We start from the raw sequence: 25,868 nt of genomic DNA, 5'->3' as shown, positions 1-25,868 counted from the left end.
GTCATTGTCTGTTTCTGAACAGGAACGATGGGAAGAATTGCAAAAGAGGAATAACAAGGGCAAAAAAAAGTTGCAAAAATGATCCAAGGCAGAGCTGCGCGGGAAACTGGAATCCCGACACGTGACCTGTTCCCGCCCTGGGGGCGCCGCTGGATGATCACGTGGTGTCGCGGGCCGGCCACAGCGTGTCAGACCGGATTGTGAGTCCGCGCCTGCGCCACCTGAGCGGTGCATGCCGGGATTTGTAGTTTGCCGCCGGGCCCGCGGCCGCTGCCCGGGCGAGAGGCAGTGCGCCGGTGCGGACTACAACTCCCGGCAGCAACCGTGGCACCGGCCGGCACAGTGTGGGAGCGAGAGGAAAGATGGTGGAGGTGCGTGCCTGCTTGTCCCCTTATCATAGCCAGAAAATCCACCTCATCCAGCCTTGTAACCAGCGCGGCCGCTCGCTTGTGACAACTCTCGACCGTGTCAAGCCCCGGAGTCGGTCTCAAAGGCCGTTGGCATCTGTTGGCTGATACAGGGCCCCCTCACCAGCCGCCAGCCAGAGGGTCGTCCCGGCCGAGTCCAAGCCGCCAAACACTCGAGAACGGAGATGCCGAAATCGCGGGGCCGGACTGGCCACAAGAAGGGTGAGAGACAGGCCCGGGGCCCATGAGGAACAGAACACAGTCTGTACCAGTGCTGAAAGCTGGGGGTGAGGGCCAATGGGCAGGGAAAGAGCCAGGCTCGGTTTGACATGTGCTCGGGATTAGAGATCTCTGTTCTGGATTCAGTATCTACGAGAGTCAGAGTTGTTGGGAAGTGGGGTGGGGTGGGTGGAGCTAGGGCTGCTTGTGTTTTTAATTTTTAAAAATTATTTATTAGTCACAAGTAGGCTTACATTAACACTGCAATGAAGTTACTATGAAAATCCCTAAGTTGTCATACTCCGGTGCCTACATTGAGGGAGAATTTAGCACGGCCAGTGCATCTAACCAGCACGTCTTTTGGACTGTGGGAGGAAATCGGAGCACCTGGAGAAAACCCACACGGAGAATGTGCAGACTCCACATAAACAGTAAACCAAGCTGGGAATCGAACCCGTGTCCCTGGTGCTTTGAGGCAGCAGTGCTAACTATTCACCTGACAAAGTGCTAACCAGTGCTTACCACTCATCTGACGACGGGGCAGCGCTCTGAAAGCTAGTGGCTTTTGCTACTAAATAAACCTGTTGGACTTTAACCTAGTCTTGTGAGACTTCTTACGGTGTACTTACGCCACATGGACTGCAACGATTCAAGAAGATTGCACTTCATTTTATTACAGAGGCAGTTGGAGATCGGCAGTAAATGCTGACTTAAGCATCCATGCTTATGTTTGTACTGCGTATGAAAATGTGTTCGTCCTGGACTGAGAGCTGCACACTGGTTAGCACGACTGCATTACAATGCCAGGGACCTGGGCTCTCTCCAGCCTTGGATGTTTGTCTGTGTGGAGTTTGCATGTTGTCATATTTACACGGGTTTTCTCTGGATTCCTTCCACAATGTGCAGATCAGTTGGATTGGCCATGCTAAATTGTCCCTTAGTGTGCCAATATGTGAGAGGAGAATTAGCAGGGCAGCTACAGGGATAGGGCCTGGGGTGGGATGCTTTATCAGAGAGCTAGTGTAGACTAGATGAGCCAAATAGCGGTTACAGGGCAGGAGAGGTTAAATAACAAAGATGTAATAGAACACATGACAAAAGGATTGGTAATTACAGTATTGAACATTAAAGCTTTGGTCCGGATTAGGTGTTGATAGCAAAATAAAGGTCAATGCTGTAGGGATTCTTTGAAGGTAGGCTGGACGTCATTATACATTGGGGTGGGCGAGAACTGGAATTGATGTTTGAAGTGTACCAGGTTGTGGGCCAAAGTTCAATGGGTTACTTGTGATAAGTGCTGGGGCCGCCAACAACTGATTTGTAACAAAGTGATCTAATGTGCAAGGACTTGCATTAGTTTGGTGGGGTGACAAGTCCTAAGTGTCATTTAATATTTACAATGCAGGGTCATGGAAAAGAATTATAAGGAAAGTAGCTAAGTAAAATAAAATTCTGACGTTCTACTTGTCATAAGAACAGACTTGTGTTTATGTCGCACTGTTTGATTTTGAAATGTGATCTAATCACTGAGAATCTAGGGAAACGTGGCATCCTGTGGCAGGGTCCTATATTACACAGCTCAGATTCCGATCTGGGTGTCCAAAAGGTTAGTGTGCAGGTACAACTAAGAGAATGTTATTTATTGCAAGAGTAATTGAGTACAAGAGTAAGGAGGTTATGTTTTAGTTATACAGGGCACTGAGGAGATCACATCTGCAGTACTGTGTACAGTGCTGTCTAGGTTTAAGGGAATATCTAAATACATTAGAAGCAGTTCTCAGAAAGTTTACTAGACTAATACCAGGAATGGGAGGGTTGTTTAAGATGAACAGGCTAAGCTCGTATCCACGAGAGATTAGGAAAGTAATAGTTGTCTTGATTGAAACGTTTAAGAACCTCAGGGGTCTTGGCAGTGGATTTGTAGGGGATAGTCCTCTTGTGGCAGACCCTTGAGCTAAGGGTCATGTGTTAAAAATAAGGGGTCACTTATTTAAGGCAGATGAGGGGATTTTTTTTGAGGGCTGAGTCTTTAAAACTCAGGCAGTGAAAGCAGGATTTTTGAACATTTTTAAGGTGGAGTTAGCTGGTGGTTCACCGATTAGCAAGGTGATGAAAGGTTATCGGGTATGTGTTATGAGATCAGCCATGATGAAGGGTCGTCCAAACTTGAAACATTTGGCTCTATTCTCTTTCCACAGATACTGTCAAACCTGCTGAGATTTTCCAGCATTTTCCATTTTTGTTTCAGATTCCAGCATCTGCAGTCATTTGCTTTTATATCAGCCATGATCTTATTGAAGGTTGGAGGGAAGTGAGTGACCTAGCCCTTGTTTGTTTGGATGCTGGAAATATGAAATGCAAAGCAGAAAGTTCTGGAAACATTCAGCAGGTCTGGCAGCATCCAAGGAGAAGGAAACAGTTAAGAATTCAAGTTCAATATTTTCTTTGCAACTGAAAACAGGTAGAAATGTGGTGGGTTTTATGCTGTTGAAAATGGGGAGGTGGAGCAAAGTAAAGGTGAAGGGATAGGTTACAGGGTAAGAGAGATTAAATGACAAAGATGTAATAGAACACAAGACAAAAGAATTGGTAATTATAGTATTGAACATTAAAGCTTTGGTCCAGATTAGATGTTGATAGCAAAATAAAGGTCAATGCTGTCTGAATAGTAGAATGTGTTAATAACAAATAAAGGGTCAGCATGATAAACAACTAGATCATCCGTTTTAAGATTTTGTTTAGGGATAAGTTATTTCACACACACAGCCTTGGCTTAACAACACATCCAAAAGACAATGCCTCTTAACAGTGCAGCACTCCCTCAGTACTGTACTGAAATGTCAGTTATTTTATGGGCGCGACAGAATTAAATAATTTAGATTTACTAATGGAAGATCATTGAAGCTGTTAGCACATAAAGATGATGCACAAGTTCTTGGCAAGTACAGATAAAACAGAGCAAAAACCTCAGGAAATGATCAAGTTGCATAAATACAGTTTCAACCCTGCTTGTGAGCTTCATGCACAATCCTGGTTCTTTATACTGAGAATGTATGTGTCCACACGTTGAAGGTTGCTCAGTGAAGAGCAGGTAAATTACCTGGGATACATTACCTGAGTCATAATGTGTTTATATTTGAGGGGTCTTTAATGGTAATATGAGTGAATTATTCAGGATCCTCAGGGTATCAACAAAATAAATGGTAGTATGTTTAATGCAGTTACAGGTTCTACAATAAGCACGCAGCCTCAAAACTTAGAGAAAACTGTTAAGTGTTGACATTGAACTACATCAAGGGCTGTGAATTCTTTGGAATTAATTCTAGGATCAGTGTTTAGCGGTCAAGGCCAATATTTATTGCTAATCCCTAACTGCCCTTGAAAAGATGCTTGAGTCAGTTTCTTCAACCACAGCAGTATTGTGTGATGAAGGTATTCCTATAGTGCTAGTTGGCAAGGAGCTCCCTGATTTTGACCCAGTGACTTCAAAAAGAATCATGGAATATGACCACGTCAGATTGGTATGTGGCTTGGAAGTGATGATGCTTCCATGCACCTGCCTTGACCTCTTAAGAGGTGAGGATTTGGGAAATCCTGCCATCTTTAGATTGTAGATTCTAGACATGAAACTCATGATACATGGATGGTGGAGGGAATTGATGCTAAGGCTGGTGGATGAAGTGGCAATCAAATAGAGCTCTTTTCCCTTAATGATGAGTGCTCTTGCAGCTGCCCATGGTGATAAGCCATTTACTGCAGCCTTTGACCTGTTCCAGTTACCATAGCATTTATGTGGCTCGGTGGCCTCAGAGTGCCAGAGACCCAGGTTTGATTCCCAGTTTGGGACACTATCTGTGCGGATTCTATGCATTCTCCATGTCTGCGTAGGTTTCCTCCAGGTGTGCCAGTTCCCTTCCACAGTCCAAAGATGTGCTGATTACGTTGATTGGTCATGGTAAATTGACCCTAGTGTCAGGGGATTATCAAGGTAAGTACATCGGGCTATGGTGCTAGGATCTGGGTGGGATTGTTGATAGTGCAGACTCGATGGGCCAAATGGCCACCTTCTGCACTATATGGATTCTGCTATGTGACTGGGTGCAGTTGAGTTTCCAGATAGTGGTGACCTCAGGGTATTGAAAATGGGATTTCTGGTGATTGCATTGTTATTAAATGTCTAGGAGAGGTTAGATGCTCTGTTTGGTGATGATCAGTGCTTGGTACATGAGACACCATACTCTTGCCATTCATCTGCCCTGCCTTGAATGTTGACCAGGTTTTGCTGCATACAAACATTGATTACTTCACAAATAGAACTGAACATTATGCAATCATCAGCAAACAGATTCACTTCGTACAATACCGATGACTACGTGTCATTTGATTGTATTGATAATGGTTTCTTACGTTATTTTCAGATGAGAGCAGCTTTAAAAGGGTTGTGATTGGCCTGGATAGATTTGTCCTGCTTTTTGTGAACAGGATGTACTTGGGCAATCTTCCATATTGGATTGATGCCAGTATTGTAGCTGTATTAAAACAGTTCAGTGAGGGCCGTGGCTAGTTCTAGCGCGCATGTCATTAGCATTACTGCTTGGACATTGTTAGATACCTTAGCCTTTACCATATATAGTACGTTAGCAATACAACATTTAAATTTCGGCATTCCGTGACTGGAAGGAGATTAAAACAATAGTGTTTGATGGAGGTTCACTGAGATGTTTTCTGGGGTAAGAAATTAGTTAGTAGAAAAAAGTGGCTACAAAAGTAAAAGGAAGTATCATTTATGTAGCAATGGTTCATACACTCAGGATGTCCCAAAGTGTTTCCCAATCAATTAATTTTTTGTGTATTATTGTTGGATAGTTAATTTTGAACAGTGAGATATCTGAAAATCTCATTTCTTTGAATCCCAAATGATCGCACAGTATAGCGAGCTTTAGAAAACACTGGGGTCTGGCCAGTGAGTTGCTCCAGCACTTCAGCGGCTCTAGATGACCAGATAGTCTGCCTTATAACCTTGATTGAGTGATCATTGCTGTCTGGGACAATAGGATGATAGAAGGACAAGCAAAATGAAACCATAGCCATCTGACTGTAGGAACAGTAAGAGTCCTGTTCAAAACCCTTGATAGAATTACCCAACAAATATTGATCAGTCTGTGAATTGCAAGTTCCATTGACCCAGCATTCAGTCTTTTAGTGAGAAATTTCAGATTTCCAACACTGTTAAAAGGTGCTTTCTGATTCTTAAATGGCCCATCAAGTCACTCAGTTCAAAAGCAATTAGGGATATGGGCAATAAAAGCTGGCCCAACCGGGGATGCCCATATTCCATAAGCGAATTTAAAAAATTCAATCTTATATGACCTAGATCTGATTTTAAGTTTATAGCTATTTGTTTTAAATTCTGTTAGCAGAGGAGATGGTTTCTTTGTGGCTATTCTATATAAATGTCTCAGTTAAATCATTCCCGTTGAGATCATACCTCGAAGGATATGCAGAAAACTTTGTTAGCGTCCAACCGGAATTTTCTAGTAACTGGAATTTTTGACAACTTGATTTTTTTTTGAAAAGCCAGTCACTTTGTGTTCAATTGATCCAATCTTTAAAAATAAACTTTATGGGGGGAATTTGAGGGCAAACCTTTTTACCCAGAGGGTGGTGATAGTCTGGAATCCACTGCCTAAGAAAGTGGTGGAGGCGGGATATCTCTTAGTACCTGGATGAGTACTTGGCATGCCATAACATTTCAAGGCTATGGACCAAGTGGGATTAGGTGGGCAGGTCAGGGCCTTTCATGCATCGGTGCAGAGTCAATGGGCTGAAGAGCCTCTTCTGCGCTGTAGGATTCTGTGATTCTGAAATTGATAATACTAACAGTAGATGGTAAATCTGCAGAATTGGTCTTGGCCATTACATTAAAAATTACTAAATTATTGGATCATTGTTTGCTCAGGCAAAAACAAGCAATACTGCCGCTTGTTTTGTGTCCAGTTTAAGATAATTCTCTGTTAATTGATGTCACTCATTCCCCGAGCATGGCAGGTAAAGACTTTACAGTATTGCATTTAAAGAGGGTGGGGCAGCAACACAGATTAAGCAGAATGATACATGGGTGCAAAGGTTTAAATTTTGAGGACAGATTGCATAGACCATCTTTGTATTTGTTGAATGTAGAAGATTACCACATGATCTAATTGAAGGTTTGATATAATAGATTGGGTGAAAACTAGAAATTAAAGTAGGCAATTTGACCCTTGAACCTGCTGCACGACTGAACAAGGTTGTGACTGGTCTTCTATTTCAACTCCAGCTTTCCATGCCTCTTAATTCTCCTGGGCTGATAGATTTTTGGGCGCCATGCCACAAATATACTCAATGATGGAACATCCCAGTTCTCTGGGGTAGAAATTTCCAGAGATTCGTAATCCTTTGAGGGAAGAAATTTTTCTCATCGGTGCCAAATGGCTGACCCCTTATTCTGGTATTGTAACCCTGTGTTCTAGATTCCCCAACCGGGGGAAACACTTTTTTGTCAAGCTGATTAAGAATTTTATATGTTCCAGTTAGATCATAATTAATCCTTCTAAACTTTGAAAGATACAGGTCATTCTATGCAATCTGTTCTTATCGGACAATCCCTTCATCCCAGGAACCAGTCTAACCAGCTTTTGTTGCACTCCCTCAAGGGCACCTATGCCTTTCCTAAGACAAGGAGGCCAAATCTGCACAATGTTCTAGCTGTAGCCTCACCATTTCATTCCTTATTCCCCAAGCCCTGTGAAACAAAAGCTAACATGCCATTAGCCTTCCTAACTGCTTACTGTTGTTACTGTTATGAGTTTACAAACAGGCATATTAATTGGGAGTAGGCAACTTGGCCCCTTGAGCCTGCTCTGCCATTTGATAAGATGATGGCTGATATGGTAGTAACCCCAACTCGCATTCCCACCTACCCTGATAATCTTTCACCCCCTTGTTTATCAAGAATCTATCCAGCTCTGCCTTAAAATATTCAGAGACTCTGCTTCCACTGCCTTTTGAAGAAGAAAGTTTCAGAGATGCTCAACCCTCCCAAGAACAAGAGTTTCTCCTCACATCTGTCTTAAATAGGCGACCTCTAATTTTTAAACAGTGGCCCCTAGTTCAAGATTGTCCAACAAAATGAAACATCCTTTCTACATGCATCCAGATAAGACCATTCAGGATCTTGTATGATTCAATCAAGTCATCTCTTACTCTTCTAAACTCCAATGGATACAAGCCTAGCCTGTCCAACCTTTCCTCATATGACAACCCACGCTTTCCAGGTATTAATCTGGTAAACCTTCTCGGAATGGCTTCCAATGCATTTGCATCCTTCCTTACATGAGAAAGATACTACTTCACGTGCCCTGCATAACTGAAACAGATCCCTATTTTTACATTTAATTCCCCTCACAATAAATAAAATTCTGTTAACTTTCATAATTACTTGCTTTACCTGCAAATTAAACTTTTGTGATTTGTGCACAAATACATCCACATCTCTGTATCTCAGAGCTCTGCAATTTCTCATCATTTAGATAATATGCTTTATTTTTCAATTCCACCTGCCAAAGTGGACAATTTCATATATTTTCACATTTGCCAGATCTTTGCCCACTCGTTCTTCATTGAAATCCCTTTGTAGCCTCCAAATGCCCTCTTCAGAATAGTTTATAAGTTGCTGATATTTCAGAGCTGTGTCTCTAAGGTGAAATGAAGGAATTCATGTGATCCATGCTGAAGTCTGCTTGAAAACAAGCCTAGTTGTTTTGATTGTTAGAGATTAAAGGGGGCCCAAATTGTTTTGCTGGGAAAGATGGTGCAAAGTCTTTACTCTTGGAGACAATGGTAGCAACTTGTCTGAAATGCTGAATGCTGTCAGACGCTGAAAGATGCCCTCATAAGAACAGGATATGGTACTCGCCTCATCAATCGACAGTTTCAGCGTGCCACAGCAAAAAACCGCACCGACCTCCTCAGAAGACAAGCATGAGATAAGGTGCTCAGAGTACCCTTTGTTGTCCAGTACTTCCCCGGAGCGGAGAAGCTACAACATATTCTCCGGAACCCTCAACATGTCATTGATGAAGACAAATATCTCGCCAAGGCCATTTCCACGCCCCACTTGCCTTCAAACAACTGCACAACTTCAAACAGACCATTGTCTGCAGCAAACTACCGAGCCTTCAGGAGAACAGTCACTACGACACCAACAACCCTGCCACAGCAACCTCTGCAAGACCTGCCGGATCATCGATACGAATGCCATCATCTCACGTGAGAATACCATCCATCAAGTACGCGGAACGTACTCTTGAAACTCGGCCGTTGTCTATATGATACACTGCAGAAAAGGAAGTCCCAAGGCATGGTACATTAGGGAGACCATGCAGACGCTATGACAACAGATGAATGAACACCGCTCGGCAATCACCAAGCAAGAGTGTTCTCTTCCTGTTGGGGAACACTTCAGTGGTCACGGGTATTTGGCCTCTGATCTTCGGGTGAGCATTCTCCAAGGTGGTTTTCACGACACACAACAACGCAAGAATCACTGAGTAGAGACTGATAGCCAAGTTCCGCACACATGAGGACGGCATCAACTGGGACCTTGGGTTCATGTCACACTATCTGTGATCCCCACGACTTGCCTGGGCTTGCAAAATTCAGTAGCCATCCCAGCTGACAAGACACATCTCTTTAACCTGTGCTTAATGCTTGCTCTGCTCACATTGTCTGTACCTTTAAGACATGATTTCCTGTAAAGACTCGCATTCCGACCATTATTTTGTAAATTGAGTTTGTGTCTTTATATGCCCTGTTTGTGAATAGAGCCCCCATTCACCTGATGAAGGGGCAGCACTCCGAAAGCTTGTGGCTTTTGCTACCAAATAAACCTGTTGGACTTTAACCTGGTGTTGTGAGACTTCTTACTGTGTTTACCACAGTCCAACACCGGCATCTCCACAACAGTGAATAGACCATATTAAAAACGTCAGGCTGTAAATAGTTGTGCTTTAAACTTCATTTAGTTCTATGGTGGAAGAAAGTTGGACTCTTGTGGATAACTAATCAGTATTTTTACCTGGATACAAGGCCAAATATGATTTATGTTGCCATGGAGATGGGCTCTGAGAGACTAGAGATTTCTAAGATATCCTTGGAAATACTCAGACAAGGTTAGTCTGCCAGGGTCTAAGAGACAAAGTGTAGCAAGTCTCTGGTTCGAAGCGCTGAAAAAATTAAATTGAAAGATTCATCTAGTTTACATTAAAGGAAAGATTTCTAGTAACCCTGTCACTGAAGGATAGTTCTGGGGGTAGAAGTTCCCAGGCTTAGAAAGAAAAAAGAACAGAAGTAAACCCCGGGAGCCAACAATCATTTTAAACTGATTTCAAGAGTATTAAATATCTGTTTGAAAGACAGTGCCATGTATATCTGTGAAGTGTTTTTTCTTGGTTGTGCCAAAACAAAAAGGAGGGTATTCTATTCTGTGGTTATAAAGTACAGTTTACTTACAAAAATATTGTTTAGTCAATAGAGTCTTTAGCTTTTTATTACAGTAAGCGTCTTAAATATGAAATCTTATTTCAGATATTAACTGGAAGTTCAGATTTCTTTAGCAAAGCTATTGGTCTCCACGGAGATTGTAACACAATGCTTGGATTTTCATTTATTGTGATTCTTGTACAAGAGCATCCCCTCTGAGTATAAATCTTTTCCTGTCCCTCGCCATTTCAAAATATAGCCTGCTCTTTCATTTTTCAAGTACAAAGCAAGGCAGATAGATATAGCTGCCAGTGAAGCTCAGATTAAAATCAACTTTGTGAAACTAAATGACTGCATAAAGGGATACCATAATGTAGAAAGGAGTCACTTGCTGACGTGAACATTTTGCTTGTTATTGAGTTTCTTGAAAGTGAAATGTAAAACAATGCAAATTAATGAAAGTGACCTCAGTTGTAAGGCTACATTTTGTGCTGGATGCCGAAATAAATTTTAAAAAAGCACCAGGTGTTTGGCAGGACTTTATCTCATTTCATGTAGCAATTTGCTGAGAACAATGCTGTAGAATAAAAAGCATCCATACTTTCCCTGTGTTTTATGTATAATCTGCTTGATGACAGCAGTAAGTGTGTGGAGATGAATAGCTCTAAATGATGTGTTTTAACGTAATTGCCCAAATCTAGAGTGAACTCTAATGTCAATGGTAATGTTCATTTAATAGATATCTTAGGAATAGATCAGTTGGCTTGGGTAAGAATAAGTCGATTGCATTGGACGAATGCCTGGAATTTTTACTGACAGCTGTGTTTGCATGGCATGCATTGTCTCTGGTAGAAGAAATAGGAGTTCTGTACAAAAGGTTCGTTAAAAATCCATTAGCATTCAGAAATGGTATTTTAACAAAATTATTTACTGAGTAGTGAACATTTTGTCAGTGAGGGGAAGAGTCACAAAATGTTTGACTTTTAAAGTGGTTTTCCAACTTTGTTTCTTGACAGGTTCTTTAAGACATGAACTACTCCAGCTGAAGGTTTCAGCCAAAGTAGCTCAGCAGAAAGGTACATAGTCATCATCTGTAATCTGCATGATGCATGGCTACTGTTGTTTCTTTCATCGTTTTGCGGGTTTGAAAGAAATTGATGCTTCTGCTGTCTTGGATTTACAGCAAATATTAAAATGTAAAGCTGCACAAATCCCAGTGGTCTAGTATATAAAGCTGCAATTCAATGTGATACTAAATTATTTCAATTCCTGTTCTGTCTAGAAATAGAATCGTAGGAACCTTACAGTCCAGAAGGAGACCATTCGACCCATCAAGTCTGCACCGACAACAATCCCACCCAGGCCCTATCCCCACAATCACACACATTTAGCCTGCTAATCCCTCTAACCTATGCATTCCGGGACACTGGGCAATTTATCAAGGCCAATCAACCTAACCCGCACGTCTTTGCAATGTGGGAGGAAATCGGAGCACCGGGAGGAAATCCACACAGACACAGGGAAAATGTGCCAACTTCACACAGACAGTGACCCAAGCTGGGAATCGAACCCAGGTCCCTGGAGCTGTGACGCAGCACTGCTAACCACTGTGCCGCCCCTTATCTGATCTCAATCCCATATGTAGGCTTTCCCAGCTTGGGGCTGGGAAAGGGTAAAATCAGCTACAATTCCTGAGAGCAATCATTATCCATTGCTGTCTGCTGGTAAATGCACCCATGTTTATAGTGATTGTGAGAAGGTTTGATGTCCCTCTGTTTAATATTGACATTTGCTCTCCAGTCTTATATGAATGACCATTTGGATGAACTATCAAAAGGGGAGTTGATAATAGTAGTACATTATTGTCTCTAGGAAGTGGGTGAGGGCGCAAGTATAAATCATTATTTTGTTACCTTTCCTGTTTTCTTAATCTTGTTCAAACTTCATCCGGATTCCGGCCTTTTCTTGCATTTTGACACTTCAGTCTGGGTAAAATGTTGATATTACCATATGAGGTAGGGTATACCCATAATCTTGCTAAAGCTGCTATGTTTTCTTTAGGCCAGCAGCAGATTGTCACCTTACCAGCATGTGGTGTATAACATCAAGGTCCAACAGAAACTTGGAGATATTTTTCTCCTAATTTGCAATGCAGGTGAAGGGGGTCTCAGTTGGACAGACAGCGAGAGACCAGTATGCCCCTTTGGAGGAGGTCTGCTGAATTAGAATCCCTACAGTACAGATGGAGGCCATTTAGCCCATTGAATGCACTGATGCTCTGAAGGAACAACTTAGCCTGTAAACCCTATCCCTTTAACCCTACAGATTTACCCAGCTAATCTCCCTAATCTATGCATTTTAGGATACTCAGGTGGTTTGGCCAGGCTAAATTGCCCCTAACAACACATCTTTGGACAGTGGGAGGAAACTGGAGCACCCACAGGAAACCCATGCAGACATGGGGAGAACTTGCTAAATCCACAGAGTCACCCAAAGCTGTAATTGAATCCGAGTCCCTGGTGCTCACCACTGTGCCACCTGATAAATTGAGTCAATCAGGCAATTAACATGTAATGGGTGGGCCTTCCAGAACCCCAGGCCATAGGTCCTGCCCATCAAGGGCTGGCAATCATTTAGTTAACCTGTTTGAAAACAATGTGACAATATATGATCTGTGGGCTTTAATACAAAATGCAGAGTGCAGCATACCTTTCATTTTTGTACTGTAAATTAAGGAGACTTACATTTTGCAATGTACTTTAATAATTTGTACACTGAAATGTCTCTAACTGTGCAATCCTTTTGTTATTTTAACTTATGAATTATGAGTAATTGTTTTATTTGTATCAAGATCGCAATTTGACTTGTGTCACCATAATGATTTTTCGCAATAAAACTATCCTAATTTTCTCTTCAGCTATTTAGAATACTTTTCCTATGTTTCTTTCCTGTTTGTTATTTCCGTGACAGTGTACTAACTTAATTTTATCTGAGTGTTGTTATGCTATTGTTATTTTTATAATAAAACTGCTTCACTTTCACTACCCCATTTAGTATGCAGTGCAGATTGTTTTTGTTTTTGTTCTGAGAAAATGAGAAATACGTATTGCCTTGGCCAATCTATGAAGAGGCTCTTAGACCTCTTTCATGCACAATGTGGTTCACTAGGTGAAGCATTTATAAAGGTTCAGTTTTTTTTTACAAATTGTTTGTTTGGTTTGGCCAGGAGGGAGGAGAATGGTGGAGATTCTTCAGCCCTTCCTTGCTTGTATTTCTATCAGAAATGTGCAAGTTGATTAAAGTTTTTAGTTTAGAACTTTTGCTATACTGCTGTTAGTAATGTGTCTGATTTCAGACTCCAATATCATAGAATTCCTACAGTGCAGAAGGAGTATATTGGGCCCGTCAGGTCTGCACCAACTCATGTTTTACCCAGACCCCTTCCCCCACCTTATCGCTGTAACTCTGTACATTCACTGTGGCTAATCCAGTCAACCTACATATATTGGAACACAAAGGGACAATTTAGCATGTTCAGTCAACCTAACACTCGCATCTTTGGACTGTGGGAGGAAACTAGAGTACCTGGAGGAAACCCACACACACTGGGAGCATATGTAAACTCCACACACAGTCAGTCAAGGCTGGAATTGAATCTGGATTCCTGGGACTGTGAGGCAGCAGTGTTAATCGCTGTCCCACCCAGATGATTGTGGTTTAATTTGTACGGTGTTTTGTTTCTTATATCTAATATGGTTTCTGTAATCTTTTCTGTGTCAAAGTTAACAGCTGCTGTTTGCTTTCCCCCTCTCCCTGTCCTGAAACATCTCTGCCGAATTTTCAAGCCTCAGTTCGCTTTCACAGCCGTGGGATACAAAAGTTACAAATGCCTAGTTTTGTGGTCAGAATGTGTTGTGATGGAACCAAATTGGAGCAGGCATTTCCATTCAACTTCTAGCTTATCACCACTGACATTCAGTGCCACTCACCATGTTGTGAAAATTGTACGTCAGTGTTTTACACTGCAATAACTCAAAATTGCTGCTGATTGGATATACAGTATCCAGACCAAATTGTAGCTCTTGATCAGATGGCAGCTTATTTCTGAATGTTGCAGTGTATGTCGGATGATTGAAGTAGCATCTGCAAATCTCTGCTGTAGAATAAATACAAATAAATTATGTAATAAAATTCACCTTTATCTTCTAGCCTCAACATGTTTCATTTAGAAGAAATTAATTATACTAGAGAAAGGTGCTTTATGTACTTGAGATTACATTAGGGAAAGGCACTTCATGTGCTTGAGATTGTGTTAGGAAAAGGTACTTGATGTACTAGAGATAAAGATATGTGAGATTGGGTCTTATTCAGTGAAAATATTTACATTGTTACGTGATCTGAGTTTTCTTTAGTTCTGACCAACAGCATATGTTTTTGTCAGAAAGCTGCCTTGTGTGCGAAGTCTGTGTTGGTCTTTAATCTGGACAGTGATTTTCTGCTTATTTGGTACAAAGTTCCTTGTGTTACTTTTTAAAATGCTGTGTTCAATTTGAAGTTCTGGTTTGAGCGCACAGATAAAATTTTGATAACTAAATTTCTATAAATTTTCCTGACAGAGGAACCATCACCGTCACTAATATCCAAAAGAGAAATCAGTTTGTGAATGAGGTTGACTCAGGGACTCTTGCACCACCTGTCTGGTTTCCTCATACTGTCTGGCAGTCACCCATTCTCTCTCTTTGCCTGCTAACCTGAGGTGTACCATCCTAGTAAGCATGCTACTTAGGTGGTTCTGTGCCTTATGCGTGCAACCGTTGCTCAAGTTCCACGGCATGTGATACTGTTGAAGGTCAGCATATTTATCACTACATTCCATCCGCCATATATTCCATTAGGAGCTTTCCAACACCAATATTTAACAGAAAAATAAATAAGCATTAGCAGTTTGGCTGCTGAGTACCTGGATTTTTCAGTGGTTGGTAACATAACCATCCTATTTCCATATATTTTCACTAAAACATTATTTTCAGTCATTAAATCAATGAAAACACCTGTCAATAAATACTACCTTGAGTGAGTTACAGGTGGATTATTTTTGTTACTGGTGACGATAAGAGTATTTAGATGTATGTTGGGTTCTACTGCAGCTAAGGTGTTAGAATAGATGGCTATGAACCAAGCTCATACAGGGACATTGGGATGGATATAGGCCATTCAGCCTCTTGAGCCTGTTCCATATTTGGTGAACTAATTGCTGACCTTACCATCCATTTATCTGCCTTGGCAACACATTCCTTAATACCCCTGGATAACAAAACTCTACCAATCTCAGTTTAAAATTATTAATAGAGCTTGTATCTATTGTGCTTTTGTGGAAAAGAATGCCACACACCCATGTGCGAAAATATTCCCTACTTTTTTTTTGCTGAATGGTCTGATTCTGATTTTAAGGCTATGTCCAGTTGTCCAAGATTGTCCCACCAGTGGAGAAATCCTTAAGCCTCAGTCAAATTGATCCTTAGCCTCTTGTATTCTAGGGAATGCAAACCTAGACAATGTAATCTCTTGTAAATTAATCTTTGGCGTTCGATGATGTTTGAGTGAATCTACACAACATTCCTTCCAAGGCCAATGTAGCTATGTTGCAGTACCCAGTACTGTATAGTTACTGCAGATGTGGTCTGACCACGTTTATATGCAAAGTTCCCTCACTTATATTTCTAATCCTCCTAGATATAAAGCCTAACATTTAATTAGCCTTTTTGATTATATTTTGTATCCAGCCAGCAACTGTGTGAAAGGATGAATATAAAATTCATTGGATGTGATTTATCAATATTCACAAAGCACTTTTTTCCTTCCTGTCATCTGTGCTGTTGCTTATTTATTTTTCTGTATTCTGGCTACGTTTGAGAGAACAGTTCCCACTTATGAAAGGGGTTCTTGTTCCATTCACTGTTTCGCAGCTCCTCCTGAATACCAGAGGTTTTGTTTGCAGAAGAGAATTATAATCCAGGTGTTGTAAGGGTATGCCAAATGTATGCCACCATAAATATCTTGAGCAGTAATATTGCCTGCTTTTTTCATTACGTTGTGTAGGACAGGTACTTTTGTACAGTGAAGAGAGGCTCCATAAATTGCTAGGCTGCATGGGTGCTGCCTGTCAGGATTTATAATAGCATTATTGAAGGCCTTGGAACCAGTCATGAGCTCTAGATGAAATAATGTATGCTCTGACAGAAGAGTGAAGATTTTTATAACAAAATCACATGCTGGGCAAAGGTTATAAAATGATTGTATTGAACATTGCTGTTACAGGCAGGGGGATGAGGTGAATTGAATTATAGTTACCATTCCCCACTTCTGTCCATGACAGTGGTAGTTATTGTTTCGAATCTAATTTGTTTCTTTTGGTATCCTGTGCCTTGTTAAAATGGGCCATGGTGTGTATCCCAAACCTGGCTTATGAGGTCCGTATTTAAAAATTACCCCACAGCAACTCTTTAAGGTGAAACAAAACTAGGTGCGTTCAAACCCCAAAGGATGGATTTTGACACTTTCTCTGGTATACAAGATAGAAAGGCAGAGAAAGAAAGAGGAGAAAGTTACAAATTGCAAGTTACTTAAAAGAAAATCAAAAAAGATATTTTACGACCAGTAAATAATGTCCAATGATGGTTCTTTCAGGTAGCTTTTTTGATTTGATTTATTATTGTTACATGTATTAACATGCACGAGAAGTATTATTTCTTGCGTGCTGTACAGACAAAGCGTACCATTCATAGAGAAGGAAACGAGCGTGCAGATTGTAGTGTTACAGTCGTAGCTAGGGTGTAGAGAAAGATCAACTTAATGTAAGGTAGGTCCATTCAAGAGTCTGACAGCAGCAGGGAAAAAGCTGTTCTTGAGTCGGTTGGTACATGGCTTCAGACTTCTATATCTCTTTCCTGAGGGAAGAAGGTGGAAGAGAGAATGTCCAGGGTGTGTGGGGTCCTTAATTGTGCTGACTGCTTTGCAGAGACAGTGGGAAGTGTAGACAGAGCCAATAGATGGGAAGCTGGTTTGGGTGATGGATTGGGCTACATTCATGGCGTTTTGTAGTTCCTTTGGTTGCATTCCTGGGAATTAGGTGAAGGTGGTTGAAGGTGCAACAAAGTATTCTTGTATTCTGGGAGGTAGTTCACACTGTAGGAATTCTTCTAGAAATCCGACCTAGAGAAAAATAGAGGTCAGAGGCAGCCTGCTCCAAGTCCGATTTCAGCAATGTAAAAACGAGTCTAAAAGCTGTATAATTAAATTAATTCCAACAGTTAAAGTCTCGGTCATGTGGGAGGTTGGTTTCAGGATTAAGGACCTTGTTAAAATCCATTGTATTTTGAGCAGGTAATCGTGGTACCGTTAGCACAACATTGGGGATGAGAAGTCACCAATAGCTCTGCTTCTGTCCAGAGGCGTTTTGAGTAAACATCTCATCATCTGGTCCTTTGTGTTGGCTTAGCTGGAATGTTCATGCAATACAAAGTGAGGTTGCATTCCCAGAGGATGATGAGTTAGCTTTTATTCCTTTGGAATGACTTAAAATCTTGCAGAACTACCAGCATTAGATCAACAGTGACCATTTTATAAGCGACTGTCCACTTTAAAAAAAAAACAAAATTTAAAGCAGAGAATGTGGAAGGGAAATACATTTTTTAGATTTTTTTCTTCATGACTTCTCGCAAAAAAAAGTTTGAATTTTTGTAGCATTGAAAAGATTGTGATGCAACTTGTATTTTCAAAACTATTAAAGGGATGAAAAGCATGGTTCGATACAGCGCTTTACATGTGTGTCACAGATGTCTGAAAGCTTTTCGTTTGCAGTGGATTGTAAATGCATGTGTAGTACCACACAAAGCAGCGCTTGCACAGATACAAGTTCAAGTTAGTCACACGCAACAGCACTTGTGCCCTGTAGAACCAGAATGCAATTCATTTTACTACACTTTCCCTGCAGGAGGACGGAATGGAATTAAGGGGGAGACTCAGGCCAGTGATGATGATCTCGCCAGTGAAGTGCTGAGCCATTGCAGCAGTGCCAGTGAGACGCCCAGTGTGCCTGAAGAAGGTAGTAATGTGATGCATTTCCTTCGGTGTTTGATGTTTCGAGACCTGGCACATACGTTTTGAAACATGTTCCAAGCCCTTAAGTTTTAAGAGTGTGAATGTGAACCACCTTGATACTTACAAAGCCCTGCAGGTTTATAGCTTTGCTTTTATACTTAATTATCATTGACAAGAAAGAGAATTTTGCTTTCTGTCCCTCACCTTTAGAAGTCCTAACTGGCATTTCATAGTTTTTTTAAAGTTTGTTTATTAGTCACAAGTAAGGCTTACATTAACACTGCAATGGAGTTACTGTGAAATTCCCCCGAGTCGGCACAGTCCGGTGCCTGTTCAGGTAAATACATCTAACCAGCACATCTTTCAGAATGTGAATGTCTTTCACGTGTTTCAAAAGATTAGAAAAGCTGTGGGAAATCATCAATTGTAGTTATTCTGCACAAAGTGCTCCCTAGCCACATTTATATGGCAAATTTTCCAGGTATGTCCTGTCTACAAAAAGATTCTATTTAATCAATGGTCCCCAACAGTCTACTTCTAATTATCAGCAAAGTGATAGGGCACATTTGTTGTACTATCAAACAATGCTTATTCATCAATAACCTGCTGAATAACGTCACTAGTACACAGTTTGAGGCCATTTGTCTCCAGACCTCATTCCAAATGTGGACAAAAGAACTGAATTCCAGAGGTGAGGTGAAACCACATTGGACTGTCAAGGCGTCCTAGCAAAACAGAAGTTAATATGAAACGGAGGGGAAATCTTTCCACTGGTTGGAATTGCATCTAGCTCAAAAGAAAGTAGTTGTGTTGTTGGAAGGCCAGTCATCTTAGCCCCAGGGTATCCCTTGCCAATGTTACTTACCACTTACCCATCCAGACCTGAATGTTGTTCAGACCTTGCTTCATCAAGGCATGGCAGCTTCATTTTCTGATGAATTGCAAATGGAACTGAGCACTGTAATCATCAGCAAGCATTTCCATTTCTGACCTTATGACAGAAGGAAGATCTTCTGTTGAAATATTTCTTCATGGTTTGTGTCAACTACCGTATTTGGTAATGTGTTCCACATTCTTTACCACAGTCTGACTATTTAGCAAGAACAGATTTTGCAATTAGGTGCTGCACTGCTCTGGAGAGTTAATATTCTTTTCAGTATCCTCCAGGTTATGATGACCAATGTTCAGTGGCAGGTTTTAAGCTATGTTCTTTTACTGTTAAAGATTTCATTTGTTTCCCCATCACCTTATTCTCGCTAACGTCCTAGAAGATGGGAGAACATTGACAAATATCCCTGTATTCTTTTTATTTTTAGGAAATGAAGCCATTAATGAACAAATGGCCCAAGAGGAAGCTGAAGATAAATTGAAGGAATGTATTGATAATACAATGGACAAAAGGTGAGGCAGGCTTGAGAGCTTTGTATTTGCATTTGGGTTTTCATGCTAGCTGGAGTTATTTATCATTTGTTTTTGTTACATTCACTCGCTCATTTTCTATTTTTAGTGCAAAAACAAGACAATATGCCCTCGAAAGCCTCAAGTTAGCATTTTCTTCCAAAATCCTGTCAGACTTCTTGGTGGAAAGGAGAGTCACCCTCACTGACTGCTTGGAACGCTGCTTAAAGAAAGGTGCGTACATCTTGCGAAACTGAAGTGGCATGTTCAGAGATGGTTAGTTTGAAGAGGTGACTGGTGGATCCTTACCTTGCAGAACTGACCTTGAATACAATGAAATGCTTGTAATAATCTATCCTCACCAGAATAGCTCATATTTTGCCATGGTGAACTACAATTAAATTTGAAATAAAAAGTGAAAACACTGAAAATGGGTCAGGCAATATTTGGTGGAGAGAGCAATGAAGGTAGCATTTGCAATGATTTTTAATCGCAACCAGAAGATGTTGGCAAGAGCTGTTCTTAAACAAGTAACTGAGTCAGTGAAAGAATGAAGGTCAAATGTCTGGTAGGATAGAAGGCAGGACGAATTAAATGATAAAAAGGGACAAAGATGCAAGGCAAAGGGAACTCGTAATGGGGCACACACAGAATCGAAGGATAGGCCCAGCAGAGATGTAAATGATTACCAAAGTACATAGGGGAAAACACTGAAAGTTTAAAAACAACTATAATTTTGTGTTTACTTTTTTTTCTAAAGGGAAAGGTGAAGAACAAGCCATTGCAGCTACTATTGTATCGTTACTATGTGTTCAACTGGGGTCATGCAAAGAAGGCGAAGATGTTTTCAAAACCCTGAAGTCTGTCCTAATTAATATCTTTACTGACAAATCAGCTAGCTTGGCTGCCAGACACAGTGTAAGTATTGTAATTTCCAAGTGATACGTGTGCATGCTTCAAATCTTAGTCTTTACACCCTAATGAGGCCAGAACAGTGGATTTGTAAAGCTGTGCTGAGAGATTCTTGAAATAAATACTTAATTGAATTTTTGACATTAAATCTATGGCAGTAAAGTACATTTAAGAAATGGGAGTGCTTCATACTGTATGAATATAACCTATAATGAGAGATTTTGAGGCACAAAACAGATTTTTGTAGTATTGTGTGTAGCGGGTACTTCAGCCTCATGCTTCCATAAAAGTCTAGGACCTATCAATAACCAGTTGATCCATATCCAAATGTTCTTGTCCTTTCATTGCCAAAGTTTGGGACAAAGATGTCAGCCTCTCCTATAGCCGTAGACAAGATTAGACAAATGGAGTCAAACATTCTGTTTAATTTGACTTTCCCAGTTCTTTCCTTTTGTTTAGGGTTCCAAGAAGACACGTACCAGCACAAATTGACATAATTCCAGAGAATGCTACAGTCTTTGTTTTGGGGCATACAAAAAAAATAAAAAGCTAGCATGTCTTATTATGTGGCATTCGCAGTGACCGATCCCATGGTCGTCAGCAGCCATGTACAAAGCAAATAAAGCAGGCTTTAAACAAAGGATTGATTACAGGACCAAGCACAAATTGAATTTTACCGCAGACTGGTCTGTACGTTATACCCATCTGTACCAACCTATGCAATGCATCATTTGAATCAAAATCAAATTAAGTGCCTCATACATGGGTCACCATATCTGCATCAGCCAAAACCTATAAACATGCAAAATGCAACAGCACAACAGGCTTTTGGATTGTTCTAGGGCGGCACGGTAGCACAGTGGTTAGCACTACTGCCTCACAGCACCAGGGACCCGTGTTCGATTCCTGGCTTGGGTTGCTGTCTGTGTGGAGTTTGCATGTTCTCCCCGTGTCTATGTGGGTTTCCACCCACATTCTGAAAGACATGCTGGTTAGGTGCATTGACCCGAACAGGCACCAGACTATAGCGACTAGGGGAATTTCACAGTAATTTCATTGCAGTGTTAATGTAAGCTTTACTTGTGCCTAATAAATAAACTGAAGAACTTTACAAAATTTCCATTCCCAACCCGGCTACTGTGACTGCCCAAACTTGCCTCTCGTCAGAACAGCACAAAAAGAATAGTTTACAATAACTTAGCTGAGCACATTAAAGTTAAAATTTCCATTTGAGTTTTGTAGATCAGCTTGTCTGTGCTGCTGAAGCATGAATCCTATGTGGCTCAAAAAACTACATGATTTTGTATAATGCTGGAACAAACCACACCAGACAGCCAAGATACAACCCTTTCATGTCCCAGTTGCTGATTTTTTTTTTTAAGTAGGTATCCAAAAAATAGGAACAGGAGGAGGCCATTCAGTCCCTCGAGCCTGTTCTGCCATTCAGTGAGATCAGGCTGATCATATACCTGCCTTTGGTCCATTTGTTTAACAAAAATTTATGAATCTCGGATTTAAAATTAGCCACTGATCTAGCCTCAACTGCCATTTGTAGACATGTGCTCCAAACCTCCACCACCCTTTTGTGTGTAGAAGTGCTTCTAACATCTCTCCTGAACAATCTGGCCCAAAGTTTAGACTATGCCCCCTTGTTTTAGAATCTCAAACCATTGGAAATTGTTTATCTAACCTGAACTTTTCTGTTAATTTTCCTGTAATTCGTATAATCTCTCCTCAGACTGAACCCCTGAAGTCCAGGTAACACTCTTGTAAAACGACATTGCGCTCCTTCCAGAGTCTATGTCCCCTTCAAGATGTGGTGCCCAAATCTGCTCAAAGTATGTTAAGTCAACTCATGTTTTACGATTCTGAGAATTAAGTATGATCATAAAAGTGTTAACACATCTTCATTGTAGAGGCACAGCTAGTCCAAAACAGTAAAATTATTTAAAGTTTAAATATTTTGCCCTATCATCCTCCATACGGTGCACATTTTGCATACCAATTGTAAGGCTTCAGACTATCCAAACTAAGGTACAGCTATACTAATTTTGACAGAAGCTGAAATGATTAATGGGTTGAACCTTATTCAGCCTTTTAGTTTGGAAATATATTTGGCTATCTGTTACTTACTGTTTTTATTGTTTTATAGTGTGCCATTGCTCTAGGCATATGCTGCTACATTGCTGCTAATGAAACAGAGGTGAGTCTTGGATCTGCTGGTTAATTTTGCCTTTTTAAAAGAGCAGCGACTTGTTCTGGTATTCGGTCAGTGAAACTGATGGCACGTTAAATGTATAGTACTGTGTAATGATGCTCATTTTGAGGCTCAAAGCTCATTGCTGGCCGTAAAATAATTCTTGTACATGTCACCTTCGGACCATAGAGGGACCAGTTACTCTGAGGAGGCAATGGTGTAGTGGTATTGTCACTGGACGAGTGATCCAGAAACCCAGGGTAATCCTCTGGGGACCTGGATTTGTATCCTCCCCCATGGCAGATGGTTAAATTTAAATTCAATAGAAAACTGGTATTAAAAGTCTAATGATGACTATGAAACCATTGTCGATTGTCATTAAAAAAAAATCTGGTTTCAGTAATGTTATTTAGGGAGGTAAATCTGTCATCCTTACCTGGTCTGGCCTATAGGTGACTCCAGATCCACAGCAATGTGGTTGACTATTAAATGCCCTCCGGATTGGACAATAAATACTGGCCCAGCCAGCGATGCCCCCCTCCCATAAATGAATGCGAAAACAAAATCTGACTGTGGAAATGGCGTCTGTGAAATTAAGTTAATTGATGTTGTTAAATTTGTTATCCTAGAGTTTTACCAAATACTCTGGGGATCAGAGAAATTTTGTAGCAGTTTGTCTTGTTTCTTCTAAATTGAATGGAGCCCATCTTCAGGCTGATTGTATATGGTCTGTAAAAGTAATTGATTCAAATAATAAGGATCTGAACTAGAAGCATTAAAAATGGAAATATACAGGGCTGTTAGCATTGATATTGAGAGAAGATAATTTAGTGTGTACTTCTAATGAGGATTATGCATCTGAAATGCTGACACTTTTTCCAAATGCACATGCTGCCTATTTCAAATGTATTCTGCTTTGTGGAATTCTCTTGATGATTTGAACAAAACTTTCAACTATATTTTCTTGTCGCTTGTTTTTGCATTTATAAAGTTGAGGAGTTACTTTGGTACCTTCCACTTAAATATGTGACATCAGTTCAAACTATTTCCCATTTATATAGACTTGTGAGAATCAAGAGAAATGCTGATTACAGAGATAAAGTAAAACTAAGAAAAGGTGGCTCAGGTCTATACTCTTTATCAAGGTCTCGCAACCTGTAAAATATTGACCAGTAATTGACATGAGATTGAGGCAATGGGTAGGTAAAGGATAAAGAACTAGTGAGAGTCGTAGGGCTAGAGAGAGTAATGGTGTGTTGTAAAGAACATAAGTAGTATTGGGAAGAATCATTTGAATTTTATTATGTGACATATATTAGTATTATATGATATATCATATTAGGGGGAGGTGATGGCCTTGTGGTATTGTCGCTAGATGACTAATCCAGAAACTCAGCTCATGTTGTGGGGACCAGGTTCGAATTCCTGGTTTCATGGTCATCAGTAGATTCCTAATTCCAGATTTTTTTTATTGAATTGGCAAATTGATTATTATGTGGCAAAATGTGAAATTGTCCATTTTGGCAGGAAGAATGGTGAGAGATTGCGGAGTTCTGAGGTGCAGAGGGATCTGGACATCGTAGTGCATAAGTCACTGAAGGCTAGTACAGAGGCACAGCTAATAATTCTGAAAGCTTATAGAATGTTACTGGTTATTGTGAGGGGAATTGAATGCAAAAGTGATTGTACAGGGCATTAGTGAGATCATATTGGGACTGTTATATACAGAATTGGTCTCCTTATTTAAGGAAATATATCAGTGTGTTAAAAGCAATGCAGAAATTTACTAGACTAACACCAGGAGTGGGTGGATTGTTTTATGAGGAAAGATTGAACAGGTTAGGCTTGTGTCCGTTAAAATTTAGAAGACAAAGAGGCGACTTGATTAAACCCTTTAAGATCCTGAGGGATCTTGATAGTTTGGATATGGAGGGGATATTTCCTCTTGTAGGAGAATCTAGAACGAGGTTGCTGCTTAAAAATAAGGGAGTCAGTCGTTTAAGACAGATTAAGAGAATTGTTTTCTCTTGAGGGTCATGAATCTTTGAAACCCTCTTCCTCAAAAGAACAGCCTTTAAATATTTTTAAGGCAGGGCTGGATAGATTCTTGATTAACAAAGGGATGAAAGATTACAGGGAGTAGGCAAGAATGTGGGTTGAGGTTACAATCAGATCAACCATGGTCTTATTGAATGGCAAAGCAGTCTCAAGGAACCAGGTGGCCTACTCCTGCTCCTGGTGTGTTTGTATGTTCTTATCTATGTTACTTATCTTTTTCAGGACCTTGTATCTTGCCTGATCTGTTTGGAGAGTGTCTTTAGTGCTTCATATATAAAGGGTGATGGATCAGTCCCCTCTCCCAATTCTCAGACTCAAGCCCTTCACTGCAGTGCTCTTCAGTCCTGGTCTTTACTAGTTACCATCTGCCCACCTTCCAAAATCCAAAAGCTCTTGGAAAAGTAAGTGATGACTGATTTAGGTCTGCTGCCTGTAGTTGCATCTTAATATTTTGTTTTGGTACCCAGTTATGGTAAAGCCAGGTTAGGTACCTGAAGATTGATCAGTAATGTCACTGTGAAGGTTTTAGAGAAGAAATACCATTCTGTGACATTAGAAGGTGTTAGAACATAGAACACTACAGCACAAACAGGCCCTTCAGCTCACGAGTTGCGCCGATCACATCAACACCTACCAATCTATAGACCTATCTATAACCCCCAATCCCATTAAATCCCATATACTCATCCAGAAGTCTTTTAAAAGACCCCAGCGAGTTCGCCTCCACCACCACTGACGGCAGCTGATTCCATTCACTCACCACCCTCTGAGTGAAAAACTTACCCCTAACATCACTTCTGTACTTGCCTCCCCGCACCTTCAACCTGTGTCCTCTTGTAGCGACCATTTCAACCTGGGGAAATAGCCTCTGAGAATCCACCCTATCTATTCCTCTCAACGTTTTATAAACCTCTATCAGGTTGCCTCTCAACCTTTGTCTCTCCAGGGAAAAGAGTCCCAGCTCCCTCAACCTAACTTCATAAGGCATGCCTCCCAGTCCAGGCAACATCCTTGTAAATCTCCTCTGTACCCTTTCAATAGCTTCTACGTCCTTCCTA

At 40.7% G+C, this 25,868-nt stretch overlaps 1 protein-coding gene across 2 annotated transcripts in view; it reads left to right on the top strand.

The window, feature by feature from the left end:
- Positions 1 to 332: 332 nt before the first annotated feature.
- The window catches only part of LOC145335792 (interferon-related developmental regulator 2-like), a 35,406-nt gene continuing 9,870 nt past the window's right edge, over positions 333 to 25,868 (top strand). The window contains exons 1-8 of one of the 2 annotated variants that reach the window (XM_080181526.1): positions 333 to 629; positions 11,162 to 11,221; positions 18,139 to 18,249; positions 19,562 to 19,646; positions 19,753 to 19,877; positions 20,404 to 20,561; positions 22,708 to 22,758; positions 25,033 to 25,211. In XM_080181526.1, coding sequence (XP_080037652.1) covers positions 593 to 629; positions 11,162 to 11,221; positions 18,139 to 18,249; positions 19,562 to 19,646; positions 19,753 to 19,877; positions 20,404 to 20,561; positions 22,708 to 22,758; positions 25,033 to 25,211 — 806 coding nt within the window. In that variant the 5' untranslated portion in view covers positions 333 to 592. The remainder of the gene's footprint in view (positions 630 to 11,161; positions 11,222 to 18,138; positions 18,250 to 19,561; positions 19,647 to 19,752; positions 19,878 to 20,403; positions 20,562 to 22,707; positions 22,759 to 25,032; positions 25,212 to 25,868) is intronic. The other variant, XM_080181533.1, reaches the window with a different exon arrangement.

Source organism: Carcharhinus amblyrhynchos, chromosome 3 (assembly GCF_965287045.1).
Source record: "Carcharhinus amblyrhynchos chromosome 3, sCarAmb.v2.hapA, whole genome shotgun sequence".
Classification (NCBI taxonomy): domain Eukaryota; kingdom Metazoa; phylum Chordata; class Chondrichthyes; order Carcharhiniformes; family Carcharhinidae; genus Carcharhinus; species Carcharhinus amblyrhynchos.
This window is presented reverse-complemented; position numbering and strand designations above follow the sequence as displayed.